This window comes from Mytilus edulis, chromosome 11 (genome assembly GCF_963676685.1).
Source record: "Mytilus edulis chromosome 11, xbMytEdul2.2, whole genome shotgun sequence".
NCBI classification, from domain to species: Eukaryota; Metazoa; Mollusca; class Bivalvia; order Mytilida; family Mytilidae; genus Mytilus; species Mytilus edulis.
Genome location: NC_092354.1, coordinates 66,268,028 through 66,294,827, shown reverse-complemented (window position 1 = coordinate 66,294,827; position 26,800 = coordinate 66,268,028). Strand labels below are relative to the sequence as shown.

Below are 26,800 nucleotides of genomic sequence, written 5' to 3'. Positions count from 1 at the left end.
ACTTTTTTCAGTATTTATTTTTAAACAGTTATAGAAACTCACACATGCTAATAATTTAAATTGTGTGTAATAAAATTGAGAAAGGAAATGAGGAATATGTCAAAGAGAAAAAAAATGATATCTAGTAAAAATTCAAGGGCAGTTATGGTATCAAATTGACATATAGTTCGTGTGTTTGTTGCTACTAAAAAATGACCTAAAAGAGTTTGAAAATATTCATCGCATTCTGACTTTTTTAAATGCCCATTTAATGAGGTGTGTGAATTTTTCTAAATAAGACTATGAGGCAAAGTGGTATATAGGGTAGAAAAATCAAAAGCACCAATTACAAGCATGCAATTTATCAAGTACCTCGAACCAATTTTTGACACTCCAAAAGTAATTTATTCCACTATTTTCATAGGCTCAATTTGAACAATTTTTTATCAGGCTTTTGATTGCACCAAGTGTACTAGTAAGTAGAATACATAGTTTAGTAGGGGTACAATGGATTGAAGACAAAATAAATCTTTGTTTGTAATGAGCTATGTGCAGCTTCGGAACCCAGTAAATGGTTGGAACTTTCATTGTACAACATGCAATGTGTTTGGTTCTGCTTGAAAAGAATCACAGAGCTGAGTCCATGTACCATATTAAATAAAAGGTTAACTGTCTGTAAGGACCTAGTCCTTAATTGAGATTCTTCTCAGATATTCCTGGCCATATGTTTTCCTTTTTGTCATATTAAGAATTATTCTAATTTAATATGTTGGTACGGGAAACAAGTAACATTATACTCATACACAAAAAAAAGATAATTCTAAATACACATTCATAAAAAAATGGAATTTATTACAAAGTATAACCATAAGATATACTTGAATTGTCCTGGACCTCACTTCTGTGCTGGGGTATATGTTAATGAAATCCTTCTCCTAATACGGGAGCAACTTATTAGTAGTGTTAGACCCCAATGTCAAATGATCTTCAATTTCTACCGAAAATTTGCTGTAAAAAAATGCTAACATTCCAATTTTCAATAACAGTTAACAGCAAATACATTATCACAATAACAGATAACAAAAAAACTAAAAGCCCAATAACAGCTAACAAAGAATAGGACAATAACAGCTAACAGCAAATATATTTTCAGAATAACAGATAACAAAGAATTAAATTGCCCCATAACAGCATAACAGTCAAACCCCTTGCCCCCCCCCATGTTAAAAAGTCACTTTAGAATTTTTAATGACGGTTCATTATTATGGATACAGAGAGGAAATAACGGCGCGCTAAATTCTTAGATGTGGTATAAATACACCTTGTCGCTATTTGTCTGCCATTACTGGATATCACACAGGTTCCCGTAAAATTTTGACGTCTTAAAACAAAATATCTGACGCCACAATGGAAAAGTCATTGTTGTATGCTTCAAAAGTTCAAGAGGCCGGGTCAGCCAGGATAAGCGATAAGGTGTATTGTGTTTCAAAGTTGGCGTCATTTTTATCATACGATCCGTCCTCACATAGAAATAATATTGGTTTACCATGTTTACAATGAGGCCATATACATGTATATTTACATGATAAAGTGTAAATAAGTTCAGTTTTGGTTGATGCGGTCAAATAATTTTGTTAAAACAACTCTCACTCAGTCTGATATATCGAAACCACTGAAATTTGTTTACAATTCAATATTTTGAATAAAAAGAGGACTTGCTGATATTCTAAATTGATGTGGAAATTTTTTTGTAGCCAATGTGTTCCAATATTCATTAATATTACTGTCATTTGAATTATACAATCCATCGTAATATGTATTACTATAAATGATTTAGTATGCGGCTATATATATATTAAGATTTACATAACAAAGTGTAATTATGGTCAATTTTGGTTGATGCTGTCACATATGGTCAGTTTTGGTTGATGCTGTCAAATATGGTCAGTTTTGGTTGATGCAGACAAATAATTTTGTTATATTCATGGAGTCAGTCTGAGATATCAAAACTACTGAAATTAGTTTACGATTCAAAATTTTGATGAAAAAGAGGACATGCTGGCACTATAAACTGATGTGAGCATAATTTTATTTTCCAATATTGCTTTCATTTATATTAAACAATCCATCCTGATATAAAAATATACATGATTTACCTTGCGGCTATTAAGATTGACATCATGTACATAATAAAGTGCAAATATGGTCAGTTTTGGTTGATGCGGACAAATTATTTTGTTATACCAGTCAGTCTGAGGTATGAAAACTACTGATATTTGTTTATGATGCAATATTTTGAATATAAAGAGGACATGCTGGCATTCTAAATTGATGCAAATGAAATTAGGTAGCATTGTGTTCCAATATTTCTATCATTTGTATTTTACAATCCATCCTTACATAAAAATATTACAGATTTATTATGCGACTATAAGAGTTACATAAAAAAGAGCAAATATGGTCAGTTTTGGTTGATGCGGTCAAATATGGTCAGTTTTGGTTGATGCTGTCAAATATGGTCAGTTTTGTTTGATGCAGACAAATAATTTTGTTACATGATTACGTGTTACTGTCAGTCTGAGGTATAAAAACTACTGATATTTGTTTCTGATGCGATATTTTGAATAAAAATAGGAAATGCTGGCACTCTCAATTGATGCGAGAAAAAAAATTGTGGTCATTGATTTCCAATATTGTAGTTATTTATATACTACAGTCCCTATTGACCTAAAATTATAACTGAAATACTGTGCAGCTATTTAGATTTACATAAAAAAAAAAAAAGCAAATATGGTAAGTTTTGGTTGATGCGGTCAAAAGATTTTATTATACGACTCAGTCTGAAGTATGAAAACTACTGATATTTGTTTATGATTCAATATTTTGAATAAAAAGAGGACATGCTCATTGGCAGATCAAAGGGGGGGGGGGCAGGAGTTTATAGTTGGACCCCCCTTTTTTAAATGGCTGGATCTGCCCCTGCATGCTGGCACTATAAATTGATGGGAACAAAATTGTTTTCCAATATTGCTGTAACTTGTATAGTACAGTCCCTCTTGACCTAAAATTAAAACTGAAGTACTGTGCAGCTATATAGATTTGCAGAAAGAAAGAGCAAATAATGTCAGTTTAGATTGATGTGGTCAAAAGATTTTTGTTAAACAGGTCCGTCCGAGGTATGAAAACTACTCGTTAACAGATATTACATTTGGTTAATGAGGTCAGATAATTTTGTTATGTGATAACGAGCCAGCCTGACTCCCAGAATAACAAATGTAAAACATTTCAAATAATATCCCCCCCCCCCCCCCCCATAATACTAATTAACGGCCTAATTTATGTACAAAAGAAAATCACTGAATTACGGGCTCCTGACTTGGAACAGGCACATACATGCAGAATATGGCGGGGTTAAACATGTTCTCTTGCCGATTATAAATCTGAAATAAAACCGGCAAAATAGCAAAACTCTATATAATATAAATCGCTATTTTGCCGAAGCCTTTATATTAAGACAAATATTTCTTGAAACTTATAAATCAATTCTAGCCGTAGAATTTATAAATCAATTTTAGCCGTAGAATTTATAAATTAATTCTGGCCGTAGAATTTATAAATCAATTCTAGCCGTAGAATTTGAAATCAATTCTAACCGTAGAACTGTTCTAGAAGTAGAACTGACCAAAGATTTGGTCAGTTCTAGCTAGAACTGTGTAAAACTGTTCTAGGGTAGAACTGTCAGGATCAATTCTAGCTAGAACTATCCAAATCAGTTCTAGGTAGAACTGACCAAATCAGTTCTAGCTAGAACTGTTCTAACCTAGAACTGACTAAAAGGTGTCAGGCTGACAGTTCTACATACTGTTCTAAAACAGTTCTCCTGACAGATTCTGACAGAATTTATGAGAGGTTAGAACTGATCTCCACTGTACAAAGACGTTATACGTCATACAATATTGTTCACATACCAACGGTATAATAGTTGTGTAAAGGTGGATGTATACATGTGTATAACACAATAATATTATATGCACATATTCAAACTGAATACAAATAATAACCAAAAACTGCACATGCAGGTTAAAATAGCGTTTTAAAAAAATATAACAAAATAATTAAATTCTAAATGAATACAAGATAACGTTAACATGACATGAAAACAAAGTATATCGTGCCAGTCAAAATAATATCATATCAATGTGTGTATGTAAAAAAAAGGCAATCTGAGGGCATGCATATATAATTGTCGATGTGTGGTAATGATATGATTAGACCAATCTGTATTGGAGGAAAATCAAACTACATGAATATTGCATTGTCATAAATTAACATCTAGGTTTATACTAAAAATCTTAATTGAAAATAAAACAAACTTACAATCTCATCATTAGCGTGATTAACAAAACGAACTAAACATCTAAAATAAAATAACGAACTTAAAAAAACAGTTACTACTTCAATAAACTATAATTACTTGTGTACCCATGTACCTATGTAGAAGAAATCTGACAGAGTTTGACATTGAAATGATATGTCAATAAGCTCAGCTTTTATGTTGTACAATCTTTGTCGCATAACAGCTTCAATTTCGATGTATCATTAATATTAAACGGCACTGTTTCCGATAGTGTGCAGTTTCGTGCGCACATATTAATCTAATATCATGGTCGTTCTTTGCCTTTGGTTAGAACTCCGCTATGCTACAATATTTATGAGAATTTAGATTTTCTCTAGAGGATGCCAGAAGTCTTCTGTAATTCGTTGGATATTTCTAATGTTACAATTACCATCATCACTTAAAAACCAATGTCCCCACTCTTTGGCGCGTAATATTTTAATTTTATTCCCAATGACCCAGTTATTGTTGATTACATACGGTCGTGATGCCTTCCGTTTCGCTTCTGACATCACATACCATTTCCCGTCTGGATAATCTGCTAACGGCAACTCTTTCTTTTTCAATCCTCCAAGCCGTTTGTTAATTATTCCTGACACATATATCTGGTCATTGTCTCCTTCCGAAATTAGTTTTCCCGCGGGAAGGGATTTAATTCTCTTATCTAACTCATACAATCTTCTGTTCAATTCTTTCCATGTTAGAATCGTAGGGTTTGTTGGGAATAAATATAGAAAACCAATAGCTGTTAACCCTGGTCTCTCGGACACGGGATTTGCGAGAATATCGGCGTTTTTGGTACCAGATAATACCGGAACTGGATTTTTTATCCACAAAGCGTCCACCTCAAATAAAAATACCTCTTGATTGATTAACAATAATTCTAACAATACATGTGCTCGAAAGTTAGTTAACCTAACGTATCCTGCGTGGCTATATGATTGGTCGCCATTTAATGGCATACCGGAAATAGCTACTACATTTATATCCGGCCATTGCCTCTTTATCGTATCTTTAGTGTCCAAGTCTGTACTGATAATCAACACCTAAAATTAGGATTTAAATGCACATAATATTACTTAAATACAAAATAAAAACAATGTATGTGCTTTAATTGACTTCTTGTTATCACAATGGCACATGTTCTCGCAAACAAGAGGTCAAAATAGCCAGTATGGATTTTGATGCGACTGTCACACAAGTGAAATGTTTGGCTAGCTATAAAATCCGGTTCAATCCACCATTTTCTACATAGGAAAATGCTTGTACCAAGTCAGGAATATGACAGTTGTTATCCGTTCGTTCCATGTGTTTGGGCTTTTGATTTTTCAATTTGAGTAGGGAAATTCCTTTCTGAATTTTCCTCGGAGTTCAGTATTTTTACCTTTTCGCTCACACAATGTCACAGGTTACCCTTTTTAAAATCATAACCAAGTTCGACTCATTTTTAGTGATGATCTTATCATGACCACTACATGTCATTAAGGCAATGAAAATTTGTGGTTACTGAATATTCAGAAATTATCATTGTCGAATTAACACATTAGTCTTACAAAAAAAATATCACAAAAATACTCCGAGGAAATTTCAAAACGGAAAATCCCTAATCAAATGGCAATATCAAAAGCTCACACACATCAAACGAATGGAAAACAACTGTCATATTCCTTACTTGGTACAGGCATTTTCGCTTGTAGAAAATGGTGGATAAAACCTAGTTTTAAAGCTAGCTAAACCTCTCACTTGTATGACAGTCGAATCAAATTACAAACTATATATAATCTCACTTAATTCGTTTCATAAAATATATGTTTGTTATTCAAAGTATAGACCAAAAATGTTTCAAAAGAAGCTTGACTTTTATTAATTTATTGATATGAAAATATCAATAAATTACATGTTTACAAACCTTAGAATTGTCCGAAATATTAAGGATTTTCTCAACCAGGAAAAGATAATCTTAGCTTTATTTGGTAAAATCTTTTACAATTTGCTGTCAACTTCGTTCTTAATTTGACCTTATAACTTTTATCTATTCGAGCGTCACTGGTGAGTCTTTTGTAGACAAGACGAGCGTCACTGGTGAGTCTTTTGTAGACAAGACGAGCGTCTGGAGTAAAAATTGTTATTAGGCAGAATAAGCCGTATATTTGAGGTGTTATTGTCTTATTTTCAAGTGTTCGAAAATAACAGCGAAAATATAGATATATATTGATATCTAAAACGGTTCCCGTGCTCTCTAATTAGGTATCCAGTTACGGTTGAGTCTTAAATTGATTATATATGTTAATAGTTTTGAGAGTACCGTCAGTAAAATCTAAGAACATATAATTAGTTTCTTAGGGAGCTACCATTTGATTTTTATGGGGGGGCTAGGATGAAATTTGAAAAAAATAGGTAGGACAGGAGTTCTGAGTAAAAAAAAGGCAGGATGAGACACTTTGCAAAAAAAAAAAAAAAAGGCAGGATGACAATTTATGAAAAAAAGTCAGGACAAACTAATTTAAAAAAAAGGCAGGACCGAATAGAGTGAAAAATAAAAAGGCAGGACAGAGATTACAACTAAAAAAAAATGCAGGACAAAATTTTTCATCCTAGCCCCCCCATAAAAATCAAATGGTAGCTCCCTTATCCAAGATAGGAATAGGATTGCTACAATAGTATAAACTCAAAATTAGATATCGATTTGAAATGAGATCATTTGCTTTTGATTTTTCATTATGTTTCACAAAGGTAATGAGACGACAGCCGTGATCGTATTGGCGTATTATAGAAGATTTTACCCCGAATCAATTTGTCATTGAAAAATATTTTTTGTAGACTACTTATTGTACATGTTATACAGTGGTTTTTATTAATAATATATTTTTTCTCCAAACTGTGATGATTTGTGTCATTCTTTGGTATCATTTCAACAGAAGTGGTTACTGACTTTGCTCTCTATGATAATCATCGTATACTGCTGACGAGATAATAACTTGGATTAAGCCATTGTTATTTTTACGTTCTATTCAAGAAAGTTTCATATTTCTAGATTATATCGTTGAAGTGCCTGTTCCAAGTGAGGAGCCTGGTAATTTATAGTGGTCGTCGTTCGTCATTATCGTTTTCGATAGTTGTCTTATGAATTAGGCCGTTGGTTTTCTCGTTTGTATTGTTTCACAATTTTCATGAAGGGACTTTTTAAAGACGAATATATAATGTATTGTTTCTAATGGTTGAAGGGCCTACTTTGGCTGATAGCATTTTACATCAACTTCATTTAAACTCAGGTGGATTGTTGTTTCTTTGGAAATCATACCTCATCTAATTTTTGTATTGAGAACATTTCCTCAACCCCTTCTGCTTAGATTTCGTTTTTTTTTTTTTATTTTTGTCATTAGACTCAATGTAAACGGTACAGTGCCAGTGGAATTATATTAATTTATTTGTATTGTTATACATGTATATGAATTAGACCGTTGATTTTTCCGTTTGAAAGTTCGTTTTACACTAGTCATTTTTGGGGCCCAGGCCCTTTATAGCTTGCTGTTCAGTGTGAGCCAAGGCTCCGTATTGAAGACCGTACTTTGACTTGTTTGACCTATACGTTTGACCTTTAATGGTTTACTTTTATAAAATGTGACTTGGATGGAGAGTTGTCTCATTGGCACTCCAAAGAAAACTGTATATGGATATCAAAGTTACCACATCTTCTTATATCTATCTCTAACAATCATACATATCTCTTTTGTTATTCGTCATAATAATCATGATAATAAGGAGATACGTTGTGATTGCCATTGAGAAAACTATCAACCAAGATTCAAACCAAGTTGATTCATACCTGTTTGTGAATTCCCATGTGTTCTGTGTTACATAACCAACTCAAAGCAAACTGTAGGTAAGCTCCATTAATCAAGGTAACCAGTAGAGGTTTGACATTCATTTGTCTCGCCACATCTAGAACATCAGCAATTTCTTGTCCAAAAGGCATGGATGAGTTGAATGTTGGTTTATTTATGGAATTTTTGTCTGATTTAAATGGACTGTTTCCTTCCACGTTGTCAAAATTTACCACATTTTGAACTGAATTACGGTAGCTTTTGTCGTCGAACAACAAGGTGTATGCCATTAAGAATAAAGCGACTGCTACCACCAATAGAATCAGGACTGATGACTTTAGTTGCCTCATGATTTATTTCCGTTCTGATGTCATGGATGCATTAAATCTGAAATTACAAATTAGCAATAAAATTTAACAATTAAATGCAGATAATGTCTATATTAATACATGTATTAGAATAAAGAGACAACTATCCGCTATCCACCAGTGGTCAATTATATAGGTCATTGTACGGTCTTCAACGATTGGTACCGAATTGTTGTTTGAAAATTAAAACGAATTCACGGTATAATGTGACATTCTGGTGTAGGAGATTTTTCCATTTATTCAACTTTACATCTGTTGCTACTCTTTTTTTTTTTTTGTGGCCAGGTCTCACGAAAAGTTATTTTGGTCATAGTCAATTCCTGTATTTTGTTTTGCTGATTTTTCATTTTCATCCTGCCAGGATATCAGTCATTTTAAAAGATAATGATAATATGTCATAAAATTGTCAATCAAAGATCAAAAGATGATGTAAATAATAAGTTTAACCCAATGGAAAGTAGACACGTGACAATCATATCACATCTTCTTATTCTTTAATTAACCAGGTCATGGTTCAGTTTTCAACAATGAGTATAACCATTACCATCAAGTACAATGATGTAAACTAGCCTATTAGACCATGTAGACGCTCCGGAAAAATAAAAAGAATTTAACAAATATCATAAAAGTAGATGTTCCGCAGGGCGTAGCTTTATACGACCGCAGAGTTCGAACCCTGAACAGTTGGGGCAAGTATGGACACATCATTTAAGCTTGATACAGCTCTGAATTTGGATTGTGGTTAAATAGTTGAAACAACATAGGTTTCTGACACAGAATGAATGTGGTCTAAGAACTTAAACTTAAAAACTTTAAAAATTTTAAATTGGACATTTACCTATTATGGTCCAATATCCAAAATCTAAATACATGGTTAAATTCAGCATTTATATCAAAGAACTCCAAGAATTCAATTTTTGATGAAATCAAATAAAATTCAATTTTGGACCCTTTAGACCTCAATGTGGACCAATTTGATAACTGGGCCCAAATATCAAAAATCTAAATACATGGTTAGATTCAGATTATACCGAAGAACCCCATATATTCACTTTTTGTTGAAATTAAACAAAGTTTAATTTTGGACCCCAATTAGGACCAACTAGAAACATGTGAAAACTGGGCCTATAATCAAAAATCTAAAGACATGTTTAGATTCAGCATATCAAAGAACCCCAAGGATTCAAATTTTGTTGATATCAAACAAAGTTTAATTTTGGACCCCGATTTGGACCAACTTGAAAACTGAGCCCATAATCAAAAATCTAAGTTTATGTTTAGATTCAGCATATCAAAGAACCCCAAGAATTCAATTTTTGTTAAAATCAAAGTTTAATTTTGGACCCTTTAGACCTCAATGTGGACCAATTTGATAACTGGGCCCAAATATCAAAAATCTAAATACATGGTTAGATTCAGATTATATCAAAGAACCCCATATATTCATTTTTTGTTGAAATTAAACTTGGACCCCGATTAGGACCAACTTGAAAACTGGGCCTATAATCAAAAATCTAAAGACATGTTTAGATTCAGCATATCAAAGAACCCCAAGGATTCAAATTTTGTTGATATCAAACAAAGTTTAATTTTGGACCCTTTGGTCCCCTAATTCCTAAACTGTTGGGACCAAAACTCCCAAAATCAATCCCAACCTTCCTTTTTATGGTCATAAACCTTGTGTTTAAATTTCATAGATTTCTATTTACTTATACTAAAGTTACAATGTATGGTGCGAAAAACCAAGAAAAATGCTTAATTGGGCACCTTTTTTGCCCCTAATTCCTAAACTGTTGGGACCAAAACTCCCAAAATCAATCCCAACTTTCCTTTTGTGTTCATAAACCTTGTGTATAAATTTCATAGATTTCTATTGACTTATACTTAAGTTATAATTGTGCGAAAACCAAGAAAAATGCTTATTTGGGCCCTTTTTTGGCCCCTAATACCTAAACTGTTGGGACCAAAACTTCCAAAATCAATCCCAACCTTCATTTTGTGGTCATAAACCTTATGTTTAAATTTCATAGATTTCTATTGACTTAAAGTAAAGTTATAGTGCGAAAACCAATGTCTTCGGACGACGACGACGACGACGACGCCAACGTCATACCAATATTCGACCGGTCGTATAAAAACTCAACTGAAGGATTTGAGCTTAGCCTTAGGGGACGACAATTTGATTTCAGTAGGGGTTGTCATTAGTTGTTCATTGCTTTTTATAATTTTTCGTAATAAGTTGTTACATTTATGAATTAAGCATTTATCTAGTCCTTTAACATTTATGACTTTTAGAGCAATGTTTTATTTTCAGTGTTATTTTTCTAATATTTTGTTTTAAGGTCAAGGATCAGTAAATGAACTTGTCGGAGTCCATAGATTTTTTTTTAAATTAGAATTCGATTAGATATTGAAAATATACATCAGAAAATGTAAAAAAAAGTATATGTCACCGACTTCGTTTTCGAGAAAAATCATTTTTAAAATGCTCCGAGAGGGTACTAAATTACATTGAATATATAGGGGGAATCTGTATTTTTCTTCTACAATTTTCTGTTTCCGGTATAAATCACGTAAACCGCTCCATAGAATTTTTTTTTAAATTAACATTTTCTTCCTTTTTGTCTTACGAATTAGATGATGTTAAAAAAAAAAATATGGTCACCGACTTCGTTTTCCCTGTAGAAGCGACGCAAACTCAACATTTTGGCAAAAAACCCATCAAAATTCGTGACGTCGTTATTTTGATTACATAACGTCAAGTTATCATGCTAATTATTTCCAACGTTCTTCGTGTTGATTATGCACGATTAATTTGTGTTTCGTAATGATAGATTATTTTTATCTGGATAATTATCATTAATTTTTATTTTGTATTTCCGATATTCTTTATTCTTTATATTTAGGCACCCCATTATGCTCTTTTTCTTTTTTCTTTTTTCTTTTTTTTTTTGCCTTTTATTCTGCAATTTTTGCCCATTATTCTGTATTCCGTTAACCTCAATCAGACCCTCTTTTATGGAACATTTTAAAAAGAAATTATACGTTATAAAAAATATGATACTTGTATGTTCATTATCAATACACATGTCTAAAACAATTACTAATTCAAACAAAAATACATTGTAAGTACATGAACGCAAAAATAGTAAAAACATAAAAATAGAAATCATCAGGTTTACTGTCTACAATCTACAAGTTGACGCAATAAAAGATTTAATTGAAACTATAATTTGTTATGCCCCCGCAACTGAAAGTTGGGGAGGGGGGTGTTACCCCTGTCCCTCTGTCCGCCGTCCTTCCCCTATTATAGTTAGTCCGCAACGTTTTCACTTTGTTGTCTGTTTGTACATATATTGAAGGTGTGCATGTGGTCAGGGTTGTGATCTTTATTAATATTTGCTCTAATGGGAGATTGTTGAATTTTGTCACTTTTTTGGGTAACCAATTCGTAAATCTCTTAGACAATCGTGTAGATCATCTGTTTGCATTTTTTCTCCGTTCCGATATATGATTTGGCAAATTTTTGAAAACAACGGTTACTTTAGCAGCAGAACATGTAAAAGGTCGTTTTTTGGTACTATATCACGACAAATCGAGTTCTGTCCATATACTACTGCTTAACATCGCATATATAAACAAACATTATATCAACGATTCTACAAATTATTGAAAGAGTGTCGTGTGGTTATTTATACATCTGCAAGTTAACAATTAAAACACGCAGACAAATTGACATCTTTGTAAATATTTTTTTTTTGTTCTGCATAAAATTTATTGTATACAAGTCTACAACCAGATGCTCCGCAGGGCGCAGCTTTATACGATCGCAGAGGTTGAACCCTGAACGGTTGGGGCAAGTATGGACACAACATTCAAGCTGGATTCAGCTCTAAATTTGGATTGTGATTAAATAGTTGACACAGCATAGGTTTCTGACACAGAATGAATGTGGTCTAATGAACTTAAAAAAAAATGTTTGCCTTTGAGCAATTCACTATGCTGTTGAATATTAATCCTCTCAAAAAAATGTTTGAAGAAATTTTCTTTTTATTTATGAAATCTGAAATGAAAAAAATTGACCCTCCAATTTTTTTTTCACATCCCCCTTTCCCTTATTTCAAAACTGATCTCAATTCAAATTTCTAATGAAGTTTGCAACAATAACTACTCATTTAAATACATCATAAAATATTAAAATGTAAGAAAAGTCCTTGTTATCACTGAATGGTAAAGATTGTTTTAATCTATCAGTTGGTAGTAAAAGTGAATATACATTGTATATTGTATAAAACAATGATTTAAGTTGATTCAACTACTATTCTGGACAAAGAAAGATAACTCCAATTGAAATCCAATTGGAATTTCTTGCTATTGCACAATATTGTGCAATTAGATATTTCTTGCTATTGTGGAATACTGTGCAATTGAAAATATTTGCTATTGCACAATACTGTGCAATTGAAGATTTCTTGCTATTGCACAATACTGTGCAATTGAAGATTTCTTGCTATTGCTGAATACTGTGCAATTGAAAATTTCTTACTATTGCACAATACTTAATATAATAATTTTGGATCCTGATTTGGACCAACTTGAAAACTGTGCCCATAATCAAAAATCTAAGTACATGTTTAGATTCAGCATATCACAGAGGCCCAATAATTCAATTTTTGTTAAAATCAAACTTAGTTTAATTTTGGACCCTTTGGACGTTAATGTAAACCAATTTTAAAACGGGACCAAAAATTAAGAATCTACATACACAGTTAGATTTGGCATATCAAAGAACCCCAATTATTCAATTTTTAATGAAATCAAACAAAGTTTAATTTTGGACCCCGATTTGGACCAACTTGAAAACTGGGCCAATAATAAAAAAATCTAAGTACATTTTTAGATTCAGCATATCAAAGAACCCCAAGGATTCAATTTTTGTTAAAATCAAACTAAGTTTAATTTTGGACCCTTTGGACCTTAATGTAGACCAATTTGAAAACGGGACCAAAAATTAAGAATCTACATACACAGTTAGATTCGGCATATCAAAGAACCCCAATTATTCAATTTTTGATAAAATCAAACAAAGTTTAAATCTGGACCCTTTGGGCCCTTTATTCCTAAACTGTTGGGACCAAAACTCCCAAAATCAATACCAACCTTCCTTTTATGGTCATAAACCTTGTGTTTAAATTTCATAGATTTCTATTTACTTATACTAAAGTTATGGTGCGAAAACCAAAAAAAATGCTTATTTGGGTCCCCTTTTGGCCCCTAATTCCTAAATTGTTGGGACCAAAACTCCCAAAATCAATACCAAGCTTCCTTTTGTAGTCATAAACATTGTGTTTAAATTTCATTGATTTCTATTTACTTAAACTAAAGTTATTGTGCGAAAACCAAGAATAATGCTTATTTGGGCCCTTTTTTGGCCCCTAATTCCTAAACTGTTGGAACCAAAACTCCCAAAATCAATCCCAACCTTTCTTTTGTGGTCATAAACCTTATGTCAAAATTTCATAGATTTCTATTTACTTAAACTAAAGTTATAGTGCGAAAACCAAGAAAATGCTTATTTGGGCCCTTTTTGGCCCCTAATTCCTAAAATGTTGGGACTAAAACTCCCAAAATCAATCCCAACCTTCCTTTTGTGGTCATAAACCTTGTGTTAAAAATTCATAGATTTCTATTCACTTTTACTAAAGTTAGATTGCGAAAACTAAAAGTATTCGGACGACGACGACGACGACGACGACGACGCAGACGACGATGCCAACGTGATAGCAATATACGTCGAACAATTTTTCAAATTTTGCGGTCGTATAAAAACGTTTTAAAAAGTTGAGTAAATAGTTATTTTTCCATAAGTGTACATGTGTATGCTCGAAGTATATATAGAATCAGTACATGATACACAACATGCGACAAAAAAAGGGGGGTAGTAATAACAGGAAACTAAATTAAAATAAGGCTTTGATCGATGTAAACTTCAATAAAACTGGAAGTTACACAAGGGGAACAGGAAAATAAGAATATATTGCATCACTTACGACAACCTTTGAATTGACCAGTGACTTTTTTATTTATTACTGACCAGCCACAACGAGATAATCCAACGAGTGTTTAAGGGTTCATATGAAGTGTGAACCTAAATGTTCTTTATCTTTAAATATAACGCTTATTCTGTAAAATCCTCAATAAACAATTTTGTAAAATTCTTCTATCATTAAATGATTTCTTAATTCTGTACATGGTTCTTGTCTGTGTCTACACTGTTGTATTAATTTATTATTTTATTTTCTGTTGTTATTCTCTATAATTTTGCAAACCTTTTTGTTCAATTTTTACATTCGCCAGTATCCGTTATTCTGCAACTCCCTTTGAGATCTTATTATATGTGACAATAAATTAATGTCCTTCTCTCTCTGATTTTCTCTTTCTCTCAAGACATTGCACGGTCTTTGAAGCACGGTGTATTTTCCAGAAGATACATCGTGTAAAACATTTACAAGGAAACCAAACATACGGAGATTGAGATATAACTTAAAAACAGATGTACAAATTAATATTTAATATGAGTACCAAAATAATCTCCCCCCTCCCCCCCCCCCAAAAAAACCACACACAACAAAAAACAAAAAACAAAAAACAAAAAAACACAATCGCACACAGGCTGAGAAATGACTCGTAAATGTTTGTTTTGTTATTTAGTTCATCCACACAAATGAGGGAGGGGGAGGACCAGGGGCGGATGCAGGAATTTTCGAAAGGGGGGTGCTAACCCAGGGCAAAGGGGGGGTGCAAAACATATGTCCCGATACAAATGCATTGATCGGCAAAAATAAAGGGGGGCACGGTGCGCACCCCCGGGACCCCCCCCCCCCTGGATCCGCCACTGAGGACCGGGATCGGAACCCCGGGATCGGGTATTTTTAAATACGGGATTTCGGAATTAATCTTTTCGGGATCCGGGAATTCTTTTTTCGAATTTCGGGATGGCGGGATTTATTTTAAATTACTTTAAATTCGGGACCTCTGGATTTCATTTTTTAAAGTCCGGGATTTCGGAATCAGGACCCCTCCTATTTTTTTAGTAGGTATATAGTAGTAGTATGATATAGAGATGATCGATATAATCTCGTTCTCGACCTTCAAGTTTTATGGGTGAAATAGAATTGAGAACAGTTCTATTCTATATTTGAGATGCTACTTTCAGGGTACATTTTTATTTTTTATTCGGTTAATTTTTACCCATATATATATCCCTTTGAGGAGACAACCATACGAATCAATACTAGTAAGAAAATTCTTTTAAGGATCCAATGAATGTTCTTTTATTAGGATAATATTCCATGTATAACTCTTTAAACCATAAACTATTTATACATGTATCTATTAAAAAGATTTGTGTTCTATTTTTAACATCGAAACTTTCAACAAAATTGCGGATGTGAAAGAAAACACCGTTAGAAAAAAAAAAACAAACACGTCAGAATACAAAATGTAGCGATGAATTAATGATCGTGAAACATCATTTTTGTTTATTTTTCATTTGTTATAGTCTAAAAACTGTTGTATAAATATTAAATTATTGTTCCGACCGTAAAGAAGGTTAAAAATTTAAATGTATTATAATAGTTTAGTGTCATCTATATGACTGACTTACAGCAGCGGAGAATTTATGACCAGTATTAATTTATGTGGTTCATTTCCTTTTCGCTACTTTGAAAATATTTTTAATTGTTCCGAATGGTGTGATAATTTTCAAAATAGGGGATATCTAGTCTTACCGTACAAGACTAAGTTTAGTATTAATGTCCCAAACTTGCACCCCATTCTGCTTATTTCCTGCTACACGATGTCTTTTCCCAGTGAATGTAGGGTTTTTGTATGGACAGTTTTGACATACTACATATAGAATACAGGGGCTGATCCAGGATTTTGCAAAGTGGGGCGAAGTTTTTTAAATTCGCCGAGCGGAGCGAGGCGAACAAATTTTGGGACCTTTTTTTGGCTAAAAAACATAAAATAAGTGTAAAATGCACTTTTTAAACGGTTCTTGACGTGGGACATGTATATTTAATAGTTGCTGTTAAGTGTAAGAGTTGGACATTTTTGATGTTGTATTCTCCCCATAAATTGTCTATCATAAAATTATAGTATGGGTCAAAAGCTATGAACTGATATATTTGATGTGGGACTTGTCAGTAAAAATTAGACATGGAAAATTATCGCTTGTTGTATGTTAAGTTAGCATAAACTCACAGATTTCTTGTTGTAAACAAGATACACGCCGAGCTATTCGATGAATTTTACAATACGAGCGACACGTGTTAAAAAAGACAAACAAGCAATTTTTATACAAATGTTTGGTTGATATGTTTTACCCAACACAATTGAAAATTAACCAAAGGCTACGAATGAGTCTGAAATGACAACGAATTTATGAATGACGGTCGACAAATGGAGACATAAAGGCCACACCAGCAGGCAGGTTGCAGTCTGATCTTGATAAAAGTATTCGATATATCAGTTCATGCAAACCCCCGTCCCGAAAAAAATACGTCCGTTTTTTATTCATTATGTTCATTTAATGCTATATTATTCTGTTGGAAATTTTCGTTTCTATTAGCCAAAAAGTGGACAAGATTATTGTTTTCAGTCTAAATACGGCCAGACTCTCATATCTCAGACTGCCTCCTCAAACATGCAATGGTTCGAACCTTGCACTTTAAATCTATCCAGAGCTTATACTGACTGGGGATAATTATTCAGCTATGTTATTTTAAGATAGGCGCGGGCGTTTGGGGTTAAACATAATTTCGTAGGTAAATAATATTAATGTGGAACTTTTTTCATGAGATTATAATAGAGTATAACTTTTTTTGGTTGAATTGTGAAATAGAAGTCAATACGTTCTTGCTCACTCCCTTGTCGCTTTGAAGGTGTCATGATTTTTCATGCTCAGAATTGCAAATGTGTTCCTGTAATTTGAATTTCAAAATGACTGAGTGACGTTTTTTCGACGAACTGGTCAACTCAACCATACCGAATCACTCTACTGTGATGCGACTGCCATATAAGTGAGAGGTTTAGCGCTATAAAACCAGGTTCAATCCATCATTTTCTACATTTGAAAATGCCTGTACCAAGTCAGGAATATGACAGTTGTTGTCCATTCGTTTGATGTGTTTTATCATTTGAATTTGCCATTTGATTAGGGACTTTCCGTTTTGAACTTTCCTCGGAGTTCAGTATTTTGTAGTTTTACTTTTGAAATAATCAGTAAATACTGGCGAAAAAAAATCTGTATATGAAAAGAATTGTCTCATAAAAATTAAATACACGGGAAATGGCAAAGTTTACGAAGTCTAGTCTAAGTCCAAGCAAAAAGGGGGGCGTACGCCCTCATGCCCCCCTCTGTATCCGCCACTACACGCAGTTACTGACAGCTTGTTCAAAGCCAATAAAACTAATAAAAAAATCAAGCATCTAAGACTAAATTCTTACCAAGATTTCTGTAAATCAGTGTTGATTGAGACCCACTTGAAAGAAATGCACCACTATTATTCTGTGAAACAGATTGTCATTGTTGCGTCAACCAGATTGATTTCTTGTTTTACTTCATTTGAATTTTAAAAGTGTAAGAAAAATTGATTTCTTGTCCAAAAATACCGTGTGTTGCACTTATAAACATTTCTTCTTGTTTTTAAAACATGCTAAATGTTTATAATTACATGATTGTGTAAATTTACATTCAAACATTAGATGAATTGCATTTATTTCAAACGTGCCAGAAAACATGCTCATATTCGAATAAGCTGACAATAATTCAAGTGAAACAGGGATGGTGATATACAAAGTACTGTAAAAGAAAAGTTAGAGTATCTATACTTATAAACGAGAAGACCTACTTTTGTGTGTCGCTTCTCTTCCTTCTACAATGAATTAATCATCATGCCTCTGTGTTCTACATGTATATAGGTATAGTCGCATTTGTCATCTTTTGTTATGATTATTCAGTTTGTGTTATTTTGGGAGGAAAACGAAAATAAAGGTGTCAGACCACCAATTAAAAATCCCTATCTGTTCAACCGAATCTTGCAATTTTCACAGCTATCTAAATATTTTACCTTAAGTTTAACTTCAAGGAAACCAGGTATATCCTGAATTGTACATGTATCACCTTTCTACATGCCAATTTTGAACCAATGTTTAAAGTCTTATATGAAATTTCTGACCTTGAAAACACAGGTACTACCAAAATAACTCCCTGTTTTCTGGAACTCTTAAATTAGTGTACTATGTAGCGCATTAATCCTGAATTTTTAACGCAAACTCATAGACAAGTGAATTTTGACTCAAAATGGTCTAAATATATTTCCCTTTCACCAGAAGTTTCATTTCTGCATATTTGTTGGTTAGTTTAAGTAAACAATGACATCAAAAGTACTATTTTGTGTCAGAGTTCAATATACTGTCGAGACCGCACTGTTTTTCCTCATCACAATTATGTAGAAATAGTGGTGAGCAACAGTGATCAACAGTTTTCAAACTTGTTTTAACTGGTCGGCAGATATCCAAACTCAAACACCTGATTTTCGTTTTGAAGGTCGTCTTCATTACTGTTTTCATATTCATTTTCAAAATCCTGTAGCATTTCTTCAATTTTAGCAAACAAGTTCATTCTCCTAGAAGATACATACTTTCCGTCAGATTTACCGTTGTCCCATTGAAAAGTCGCCGGTTGAAATTTTAACATTGCAAAATCTGGTCAAAGGGACGTAATTCGTACAAAACGTCGCAATATTTCGCGGAATCCGCTAGACGGCGTTCATTTACTGTTACTTGACCTTAACTTTAAATATTTTGATTTCATATGTGTTTCCACTTTTGTCCCTTTGGTCTTTATGCATACCGCATCTTATATTTTTTGAGTCGACGTGCTAGATTTTTTTCTGGCACGTTTTTGTCTCTTTAATCTTAATTTCAGCTATACATTATATTATCAAACGATTATGTTCTTTGTCAAATCAGTCTTATAAAGTTGAATACCAGACATCATTACCTAAATAACAAATTCCTGAAATGATTTCTTCATGACGTCGTAAACAAAAAGTATAATAGTATGACCAACATCGAGAACATTTCCGTATATTTCAGTTGGCGTTTTTAAAGACCCGAGGAAGCGAGACATTGGATGGCATTTGACCATGTTGTTTTTTGTGGAGTTTTTATTCGAGTCGAACCAACCGAGTTGCCATTCGCGAATACGTGTGCAAGATTAAGTATAAATATACTGACCACGCAGTGCCTATTATGGAAGTCTTGATTCAACGAGATGGTCGGACGTGATGAATGATTTCATTTTTTTATCACCTTGATGGAAGACGAAGTATCTAAGGGAGCTACCATTTGATTTTTATGGGGGGGCTAGGATGAAAAATTTTGTCCTGCTTTTTTTTTTAGTTGTAATCTCTGTCCTGCCTTTTTATTTTTTACTCTATTCGGTCCTGCCTTTTTTTTTTACTAGTTTATCCTGACTTTTTTTACACAAATTGTCATCCTGCCTTTTTTTTTAACAAGTTTCTCATCCTGCCTTTTTTTTTTACTCAAAACTCCTGTCCTGCCTATTTTTTTTTAAATTTCATCCCCCCCCCCCCCCCCATAAAAATCAAATTGTAGCTCCCTAAATGACGTTTTTATTTTTTCTCCAAACTTACATTTGTAAAAAATAGTAAAGTACAAATCTTATTACTTATTACATCAAATTGAAAACGGAAGTCTAAAACAACCCGACCATAGAGTGAAAAAAGTCCAAGGCAGTTCAGTGTCGTTATATTTCTACATGCACAAATATTGATATTTTAATAAATAATCTGGCAATAATTAACTATAGCCTAAAACATAAAACTGGCAATAATCTAGGCCACGTCAATAACTTCCGGGATCGCAACATGAATAATATATAAACGTGATGAATAATTTTGTTAATATTCTCGACGATTTAGTTGTCTTTTCATTATCCAAAATGAATGACAAAGGCACCCGTCTCTTGATTTCAAGTCACGTTATTTTCTCGTGCCAGGATATCAAAGGCATAACAATATATCTGGCAGATAATAAAAGCGCGGCTTATATTGTAAACTTAACGTCAAGTTTGAATCAAGTTTGAAAATAAATAGAATGAATATGGGGAATATGTCAAAGAGACAACAACCCCGACCAACGAACAGAAAGCAGCCGAAGGCCACCAATGGGTCTTCAACGCAGCGAAGTCAATATCTTATGCTTTTAGCAAGGCCATATTTGACGAATGGAAATATCTCAAGGTGACATCGATCGACACATCGGTATGTTTCTGAATATCTTAAGCCGAGAAACTACATACGAAATCTCTTTAGGTTCAACGAGATCTTTTCCAGCCTTATAATAATAGTCGATACGGTATTGTATTGTCAGTATTGTGGGAGTTGGCATCAATCAAAAATAAAACATGTGTTAATACCTATCTTGTTTTTAGACTAGTTTTAAAATTGGTCTTAGTATTATTAATTAATAAAATATATCTTACCAATTATCTACATTGGACAGATTTAATTGTGACCAGCATTATTGTCTTTCTACTTTTAAATCTAAAAATATAAACCATCAAAATAAATAACAGAGTTAACTTTACAATGATGTCATCATCGAGAAGATGGTCATCTACAGTGACCAGCGTACAGTGATCACCAGCTTGACAAATTTGGGGTAACATTGTTAGTTCGTCCGTCCCATCTTAATAGTGTTCCTATAAATGGTCGGTGGTTTTCTCCGTGTATAGAGGATTCAAAAGGGGGAGGGGGTCTGCACCTCTCTTTTTTTGACGATCAATGCATTTGAATGGGGACATATAGTTGGAACCCTTTCCCTTTATCTTGGTTTGGGAACACAAACAACCATTTTTTAATAAAGATCCACCACTGATTTGTGTCGTTCTTTCGTAACACTATCAAAAAAAGGTTAGGTAGAGGATTTGGTTGAGCGTACACAAGTAAGATTTACCCCGCCATATTCTTTGTGTTCCTGTCCATGTCAGACGCCCTATATTCAGAGAACATCGTTGGTTGTTGTTCGTTTTTATATACTTGTTTTTTTTGTTTTTAAGTATGCCGTTTGTTTAATATCGTTTGAAATGTTCCAAGTCAAGAAAATTTAGAAACAATCATCTAGAAATTTCATAATAGTAGGTACACTGCTTCTCAATCTGTCTGTTAAATTTCTTGGACTATAGCACACACTTTCCACCGCCCACCCATACACCCGAAATCACCATTTTGTAAGCCAATTCTGTGCTTCGTTTGCTCTGATATTTGTGGTCTTAAAATTTAAGGGGACTTGTTGAGGTCCTCACTAGTCGAAAAAAAAAGATCACCTGACTTTAGAGCAATTTCGGCCTATCTGCAAACATGCTAATTTTAAGATTAAATAAATTCTTATACCACATATTTGAATATCGTCATGACTGTTTAAATCCGAGGTTATTGAAGCAGATGTCGGCCCGCTTATCATGTTGAAAATTTAATTCGAGCTTCTATCATCCTATGACCATGATGATGCTTTGGCAACGTAACGTGCTTAGTTATTATATAGAGATTAATACATGGTCTTTTCCATATCGGCCCGGGTATCATCCCGAGACCCCCATATCAGCCTGAGACGGAGTATAAAGTTATAAAGTTTTTGACTGTTTTAGTTATTTTATTTATTTATTTGTCATACATAAAACAATTGTCGGAAGTATATGATAAAGCGATTAATACATGGCCTTTTTCATATCGGCCCGGGAATCATCCCTCGACCCATATCAGCACCTCGACTCCGTCTCGGGCTGATATGGGGGTCTCTGATGATATCCGGGCCGATATGGAAAAGGCCATATATTAATCTCTATATGTCGAATTGTCCGAAAGTAAGGCTAGAAGTAGTTAAAGGGCATGCAGAAGTTTATTTTAAGTCCAAAGTTATTTTAATAAATGTTGAACTGGTTGTGATGTTAATTTGATTCATATCTCATTTGTTCTATCAAGAAACAATTAATTAAAATTGAGAATGGAAATGGGGAATGTGTCAAAGAGACAACAACCCGACCATAGAAAAAACAACAGCAGAAGGTCACCAACAGGTCTTCAATGTAGCGAGACATTCCCGCACCCGGAGGCGTCCTTCAGCTGGCCCCTAAACAAATATATACTAGTTCAGTGATAATGAACGCTATACTAATTTCCGAATTGTACACAAGAAACTAAAATTAAAAAAATACAAGACTAACAAAGGCCAGAGGCTCCTGACTTGGGACAGGCGCACAAATGCGGCGGGGTTAAACATGTTTATGAGATCTCAACCCTTCCCCCTATACCTCTAGCCAATGAAGAAAAGTAAATGCATAACAATACGCACATTTAAAATTCAATTCAAGAGAAGTCCGAGTCTGATGTCAGAAGATGTAATCAAAGAAAATAAACAAAATGACAATAATACATAAATAACAACAGACTACTAGCAGTTAACTGACATGCCAGCTCCAGACTTCAATTAAACTGATTGAAAGATTATGATTTCATCATATGAATATCAGGCACAATCCTTCCCGTTAGGGGTTTAGTATCATACCATCATAACATATATGAGAAGAACATAACCCGTGTCATGCCAACAACCGGTTTTTGAATAAATGTGTTTAGTTCCGATGCAAAGACCCTATAAGTGAATCAATATTAACGCCAAAATAAGCAATCTTTAGTGACCTGACAACAGTATCGTAACTATATCCCTTCTTGATAAGTCTATTTAAAGGTTTTGTTAGTTTCTGAGGTGAATACTGACATTTTTGTGCTTTATAAAGAATATTTCCATAAAAAAATTGGATGTGAAATACCTGAACGTATAAGAAGATTGCATGTTGAGCTATATTTACGAATGATGTCCTTATACCGATGATAAAATTTAGTAAATGTTTTGACTAGTTTGTGATATCGAAAATTATTCATTTGTATTAATCTTGTTATAAACTAAAGAAATTAAATCAGACGTACAACTTTGTTTTGAATATCCTAGCTTGAACCGGATAATACGTCAAGTAGACAATAATTATTTTTTAGTCGAGTCTCACTCAAGTTATCAGTGTTAAAAACACTTCCTTTTATGATGGATTAGTTTACAAATTTTATCAATCCATTTTAAAATCAGTTAATTTGGTGTTTTGGAATTTCTCCATCAACATGCAAATGATAATCCAAACTGGGTAGCATAGTACAAATGTAGTTTGGTAGATTCTATTTATTATTAAATAGTTTTCCTTGACATTTAACACCATCTGATTTGTATAAATTGAATACTAAAACTGCAAACAAGAAATACGTTGTGTTTGAGATTTTAAACAATATAAACATGATAAAGGGCATTTAGGGAAACCGTAAACATGGTAAACAACTATTATTGTTTTGGCCTTATCTAAATTCTCGGTCTCTGTTAGCCATGTCGTTAGCTAGACGACGTTAATTTGCATAAATAACTCATTGCATTTAGTATTAAATATCCAGTGCAAAGGGATCATTTGACACTTAAATTCACAAACTAACAATTTAAGCCACAAAAAAGCTATCAATGTAAAAGACATAAATTTGTTAGGTCCATTATTCCCAACAATAATAATATGAGGGGGAGGACAGGGGTAAGGGAGACAGGGAGAAAGGGGGTAGGAGAAAGGAGAGGAAGGCTGGGAGAAAGGAGAAAAAGTTGGAGAAAAAAATAAAATATAAAAAAATAAAATATCTCTCTTTTTTCCGGTAAATAAAAAAAAAATAAAATAAGGAGAAAAGGGGTATAGGAGAAAGGAGAAGAGGGGTAGGAGAAAGGAGAAGAGGGTGGGAGAAGGGAAAATGGTACCCCCCTGTCCTCCCCCTCTAATATGTATGTATCAATAAACATTTCGCTTTCTTAAAATTTTCTTCTTGTTTCAGCTAGTATTGAATCCTGGTTTAATATATTGTGTTTTCTTGTTGGCATTTGAGACCATTTTTGTATAACAAAGTAGTATTTAATGCAAATCCTTGATCACAACTTGACCTATAAATTTCTTTCATTATATTTCATTCAGTATCATTGACATGTCTTAAAGGTGATCCATGAAAGCGACACATTTGTCGTTACACCTTTGTGAATGATGAGCAACCACCCTTCCTCATCCCCGTATGACCCATTGTATATCACCATCTGTTACTCTGGAGCGGAAAGGGTTGGGGTCGGGAGAAAATTCTGATCCGATTAGTAATTAACATGAGAAACAATATATTAAGATTTCCCCCTCCCCTTGTGAAGTTATCTTTTGTTGACTAGTCTACTATATTATATACTTTTAAAGTTTCATCATTCACAACAACTGAATGGTTTAAGTTTGACATCCATCTTAATTTGTGAGTCATACATACATATTAAATCGAACAGTCAGTTTCGTAAGTTGTCTCCAGGCAAAATTATCTACATGTTCAAAAATGTTCTCCCGGCGTTGAACTTTTCAGCAGGTATATATGTAGCCGGGGTTATGTACTGATTTACATATATATATAGGTGTATTATGAATGTCATGTAAAGTACTGTATGGTGTTAAGATTACATTTGGTATATATATATGAATATTTATTATTCCAATCAAGGGCCCTTGATGGGCAGAATAACATGTACACATAAAACAATAAATCATGATTTGTAACAGAAAAACATTTTTTTATATGTGTATGCCCCCTACCCATGGGGATATAATTTGGAAAATTAAATATCTTATCTTATCTTAGCGTCCCCTGTATATAAAGAATAAAAACACTGATTTCACATTACAATCGGACATAATTAAGAAAGAAATATGATGATTGAATACAAATGCTTTACAATACACAAGACTATTATCTTTTTTATAAAAGCAGTAAATTCTCATCATATTTAGATCGTTTTAACCAAAACCCAATATCATAAATAAGTGAATACTAAGTGAAATTTAAGAAAGATAATTATGTGTGTACTTACACCATGTACACGTTCCAATGTACATAACATGATGTTCTAAATAGCTATTTCCCTGTACACAAAATTACACCATGTTCGTTGAAAGGATGTATCTATAAATAACGGCACTCAACAAAAACCAATTGCATGCAGAATTACACTACTGCATAAACCGCATTACACAGAAATCGATTGGCGTAGTAAAGGCATTCGACGGCCAAACAAAAATTGTTATGTGTTTGACTGTCGCATACATTAGAATAATTAGATTAGCCTAGGCTTTGCAAAAGTAATATCAGGTCAAAGTTCAATTGTACTAATATTTCACCAAATTAGTTATAATTATTACATTAATGTACAAGTAAAAGCGTTATGTAAATAAATTTACATCGGAAAAAGGGGGAGGGGTGGATACTTTCGTAATGTGCTTAAGGGGGTAAGCCTCTGGAATTAGGTAATTTTTCCAATGTCGTAATATGTTCTTATGATTCATGTATGTATATTTGGTTGAGAATTTACTGTGAAATATATGACAGGTGGCTTTTCGCTTATTGCATCATAAGTATCAGACTGAAACTATTTATTTTTGGATGCGATTAAAAGTAATCATACATTCATAAATGCATCAGATATTTTCCATGAAATTAAGTAAGCAGGATAGTTAGCTATGGTATGATACGTGTAGCTATATAGATATATATTGTAAAAATATGGCATGCAGTTTGGTTTTTCATCGTAAATCGAAAGGATGAAAGGCTGCTAGGGGTACTCGATGTCTCAGCTGATTCAGTATCGCAACCACAAAAGATCGAAGTGTTCCATCCTCCCCGAAATTTATATTTATTCCTAGTATAATGACCTATAATTTCTCTGTTCTCTTGTGAATATTGCAAGGATCTCATGTTTTAAGCGAATATTTGGATGATTTGTCGAGAAATGTAAAATTTATTTGAATCTTCTTCAGAAATGTTAAGCAAGAGTGAGGCTATATATACCTCACTCTTGCTATATATAGCAGAGTTTTTTATATAAACTTTCCATATGTAAATATGTTTTTTCATCAAGTTATCCTGAAAAACCTGGACGCTTAACGTTTAGGGTTTTTTGTCCTAGTCTCAACCCCCAGCGAATTTACGTATAGAATAGAATAGAATATTTTTATTTCCTAAATTACAGGGCCCATAAAGGGC

General features: G+C 33.3%; 1 protein-coding gene across 4 annotated transcripts; it reads right to left on the bottom strand.

Annotated features, from left to right (window-relative positions):
* Positions 1-3,913: 3,913 nt before the first annotated feature.
* LOC139496104 (uncharacterized) lies at positions 3,914-25,800 on the bottom strand. Of its 4 annotated transcripts, XM_071284564.1 has the most exons (4): positions 25,632-25,798; positions 21,142-21,202; positions 8,202-8,586; positions 3,914-5,421 (listed from the first exon to the last, which is right to left on the bottom strand). In XM_071284564.1, exons 3-4 carry the CDS (start codon positions 8,547-8,549, stop codon positions 4,699-4,701), a joined length of 1,071 nt encoding a protein of 356 aa, XP_071140665.1. In that variant the 5' UTR covers positions 8,550-8,586; positions 21,142-21,202; positions 25,632-25,798; the 3' UTR covers positions 3,914-4,698. The 4 variants fall into 4 exon arrangements, with proteins under 4 accessions (XP_071140665.1, XP_071140666.1, XP_071140667.1 ...); XM_071284565.1 differs by lacking the exon at positions 21,142-21,202 and having other exon boundaries at positions 25,632-25,800; XM_071284566.1 differs by lacking the exons at positions 21,142-21,202; positions 25,632-25,798 and adding an exon at positions 19,636-19,701.
* Between the last annotated feature and the right edge of the window lie 1,000 nt (positions 25,801-26,800).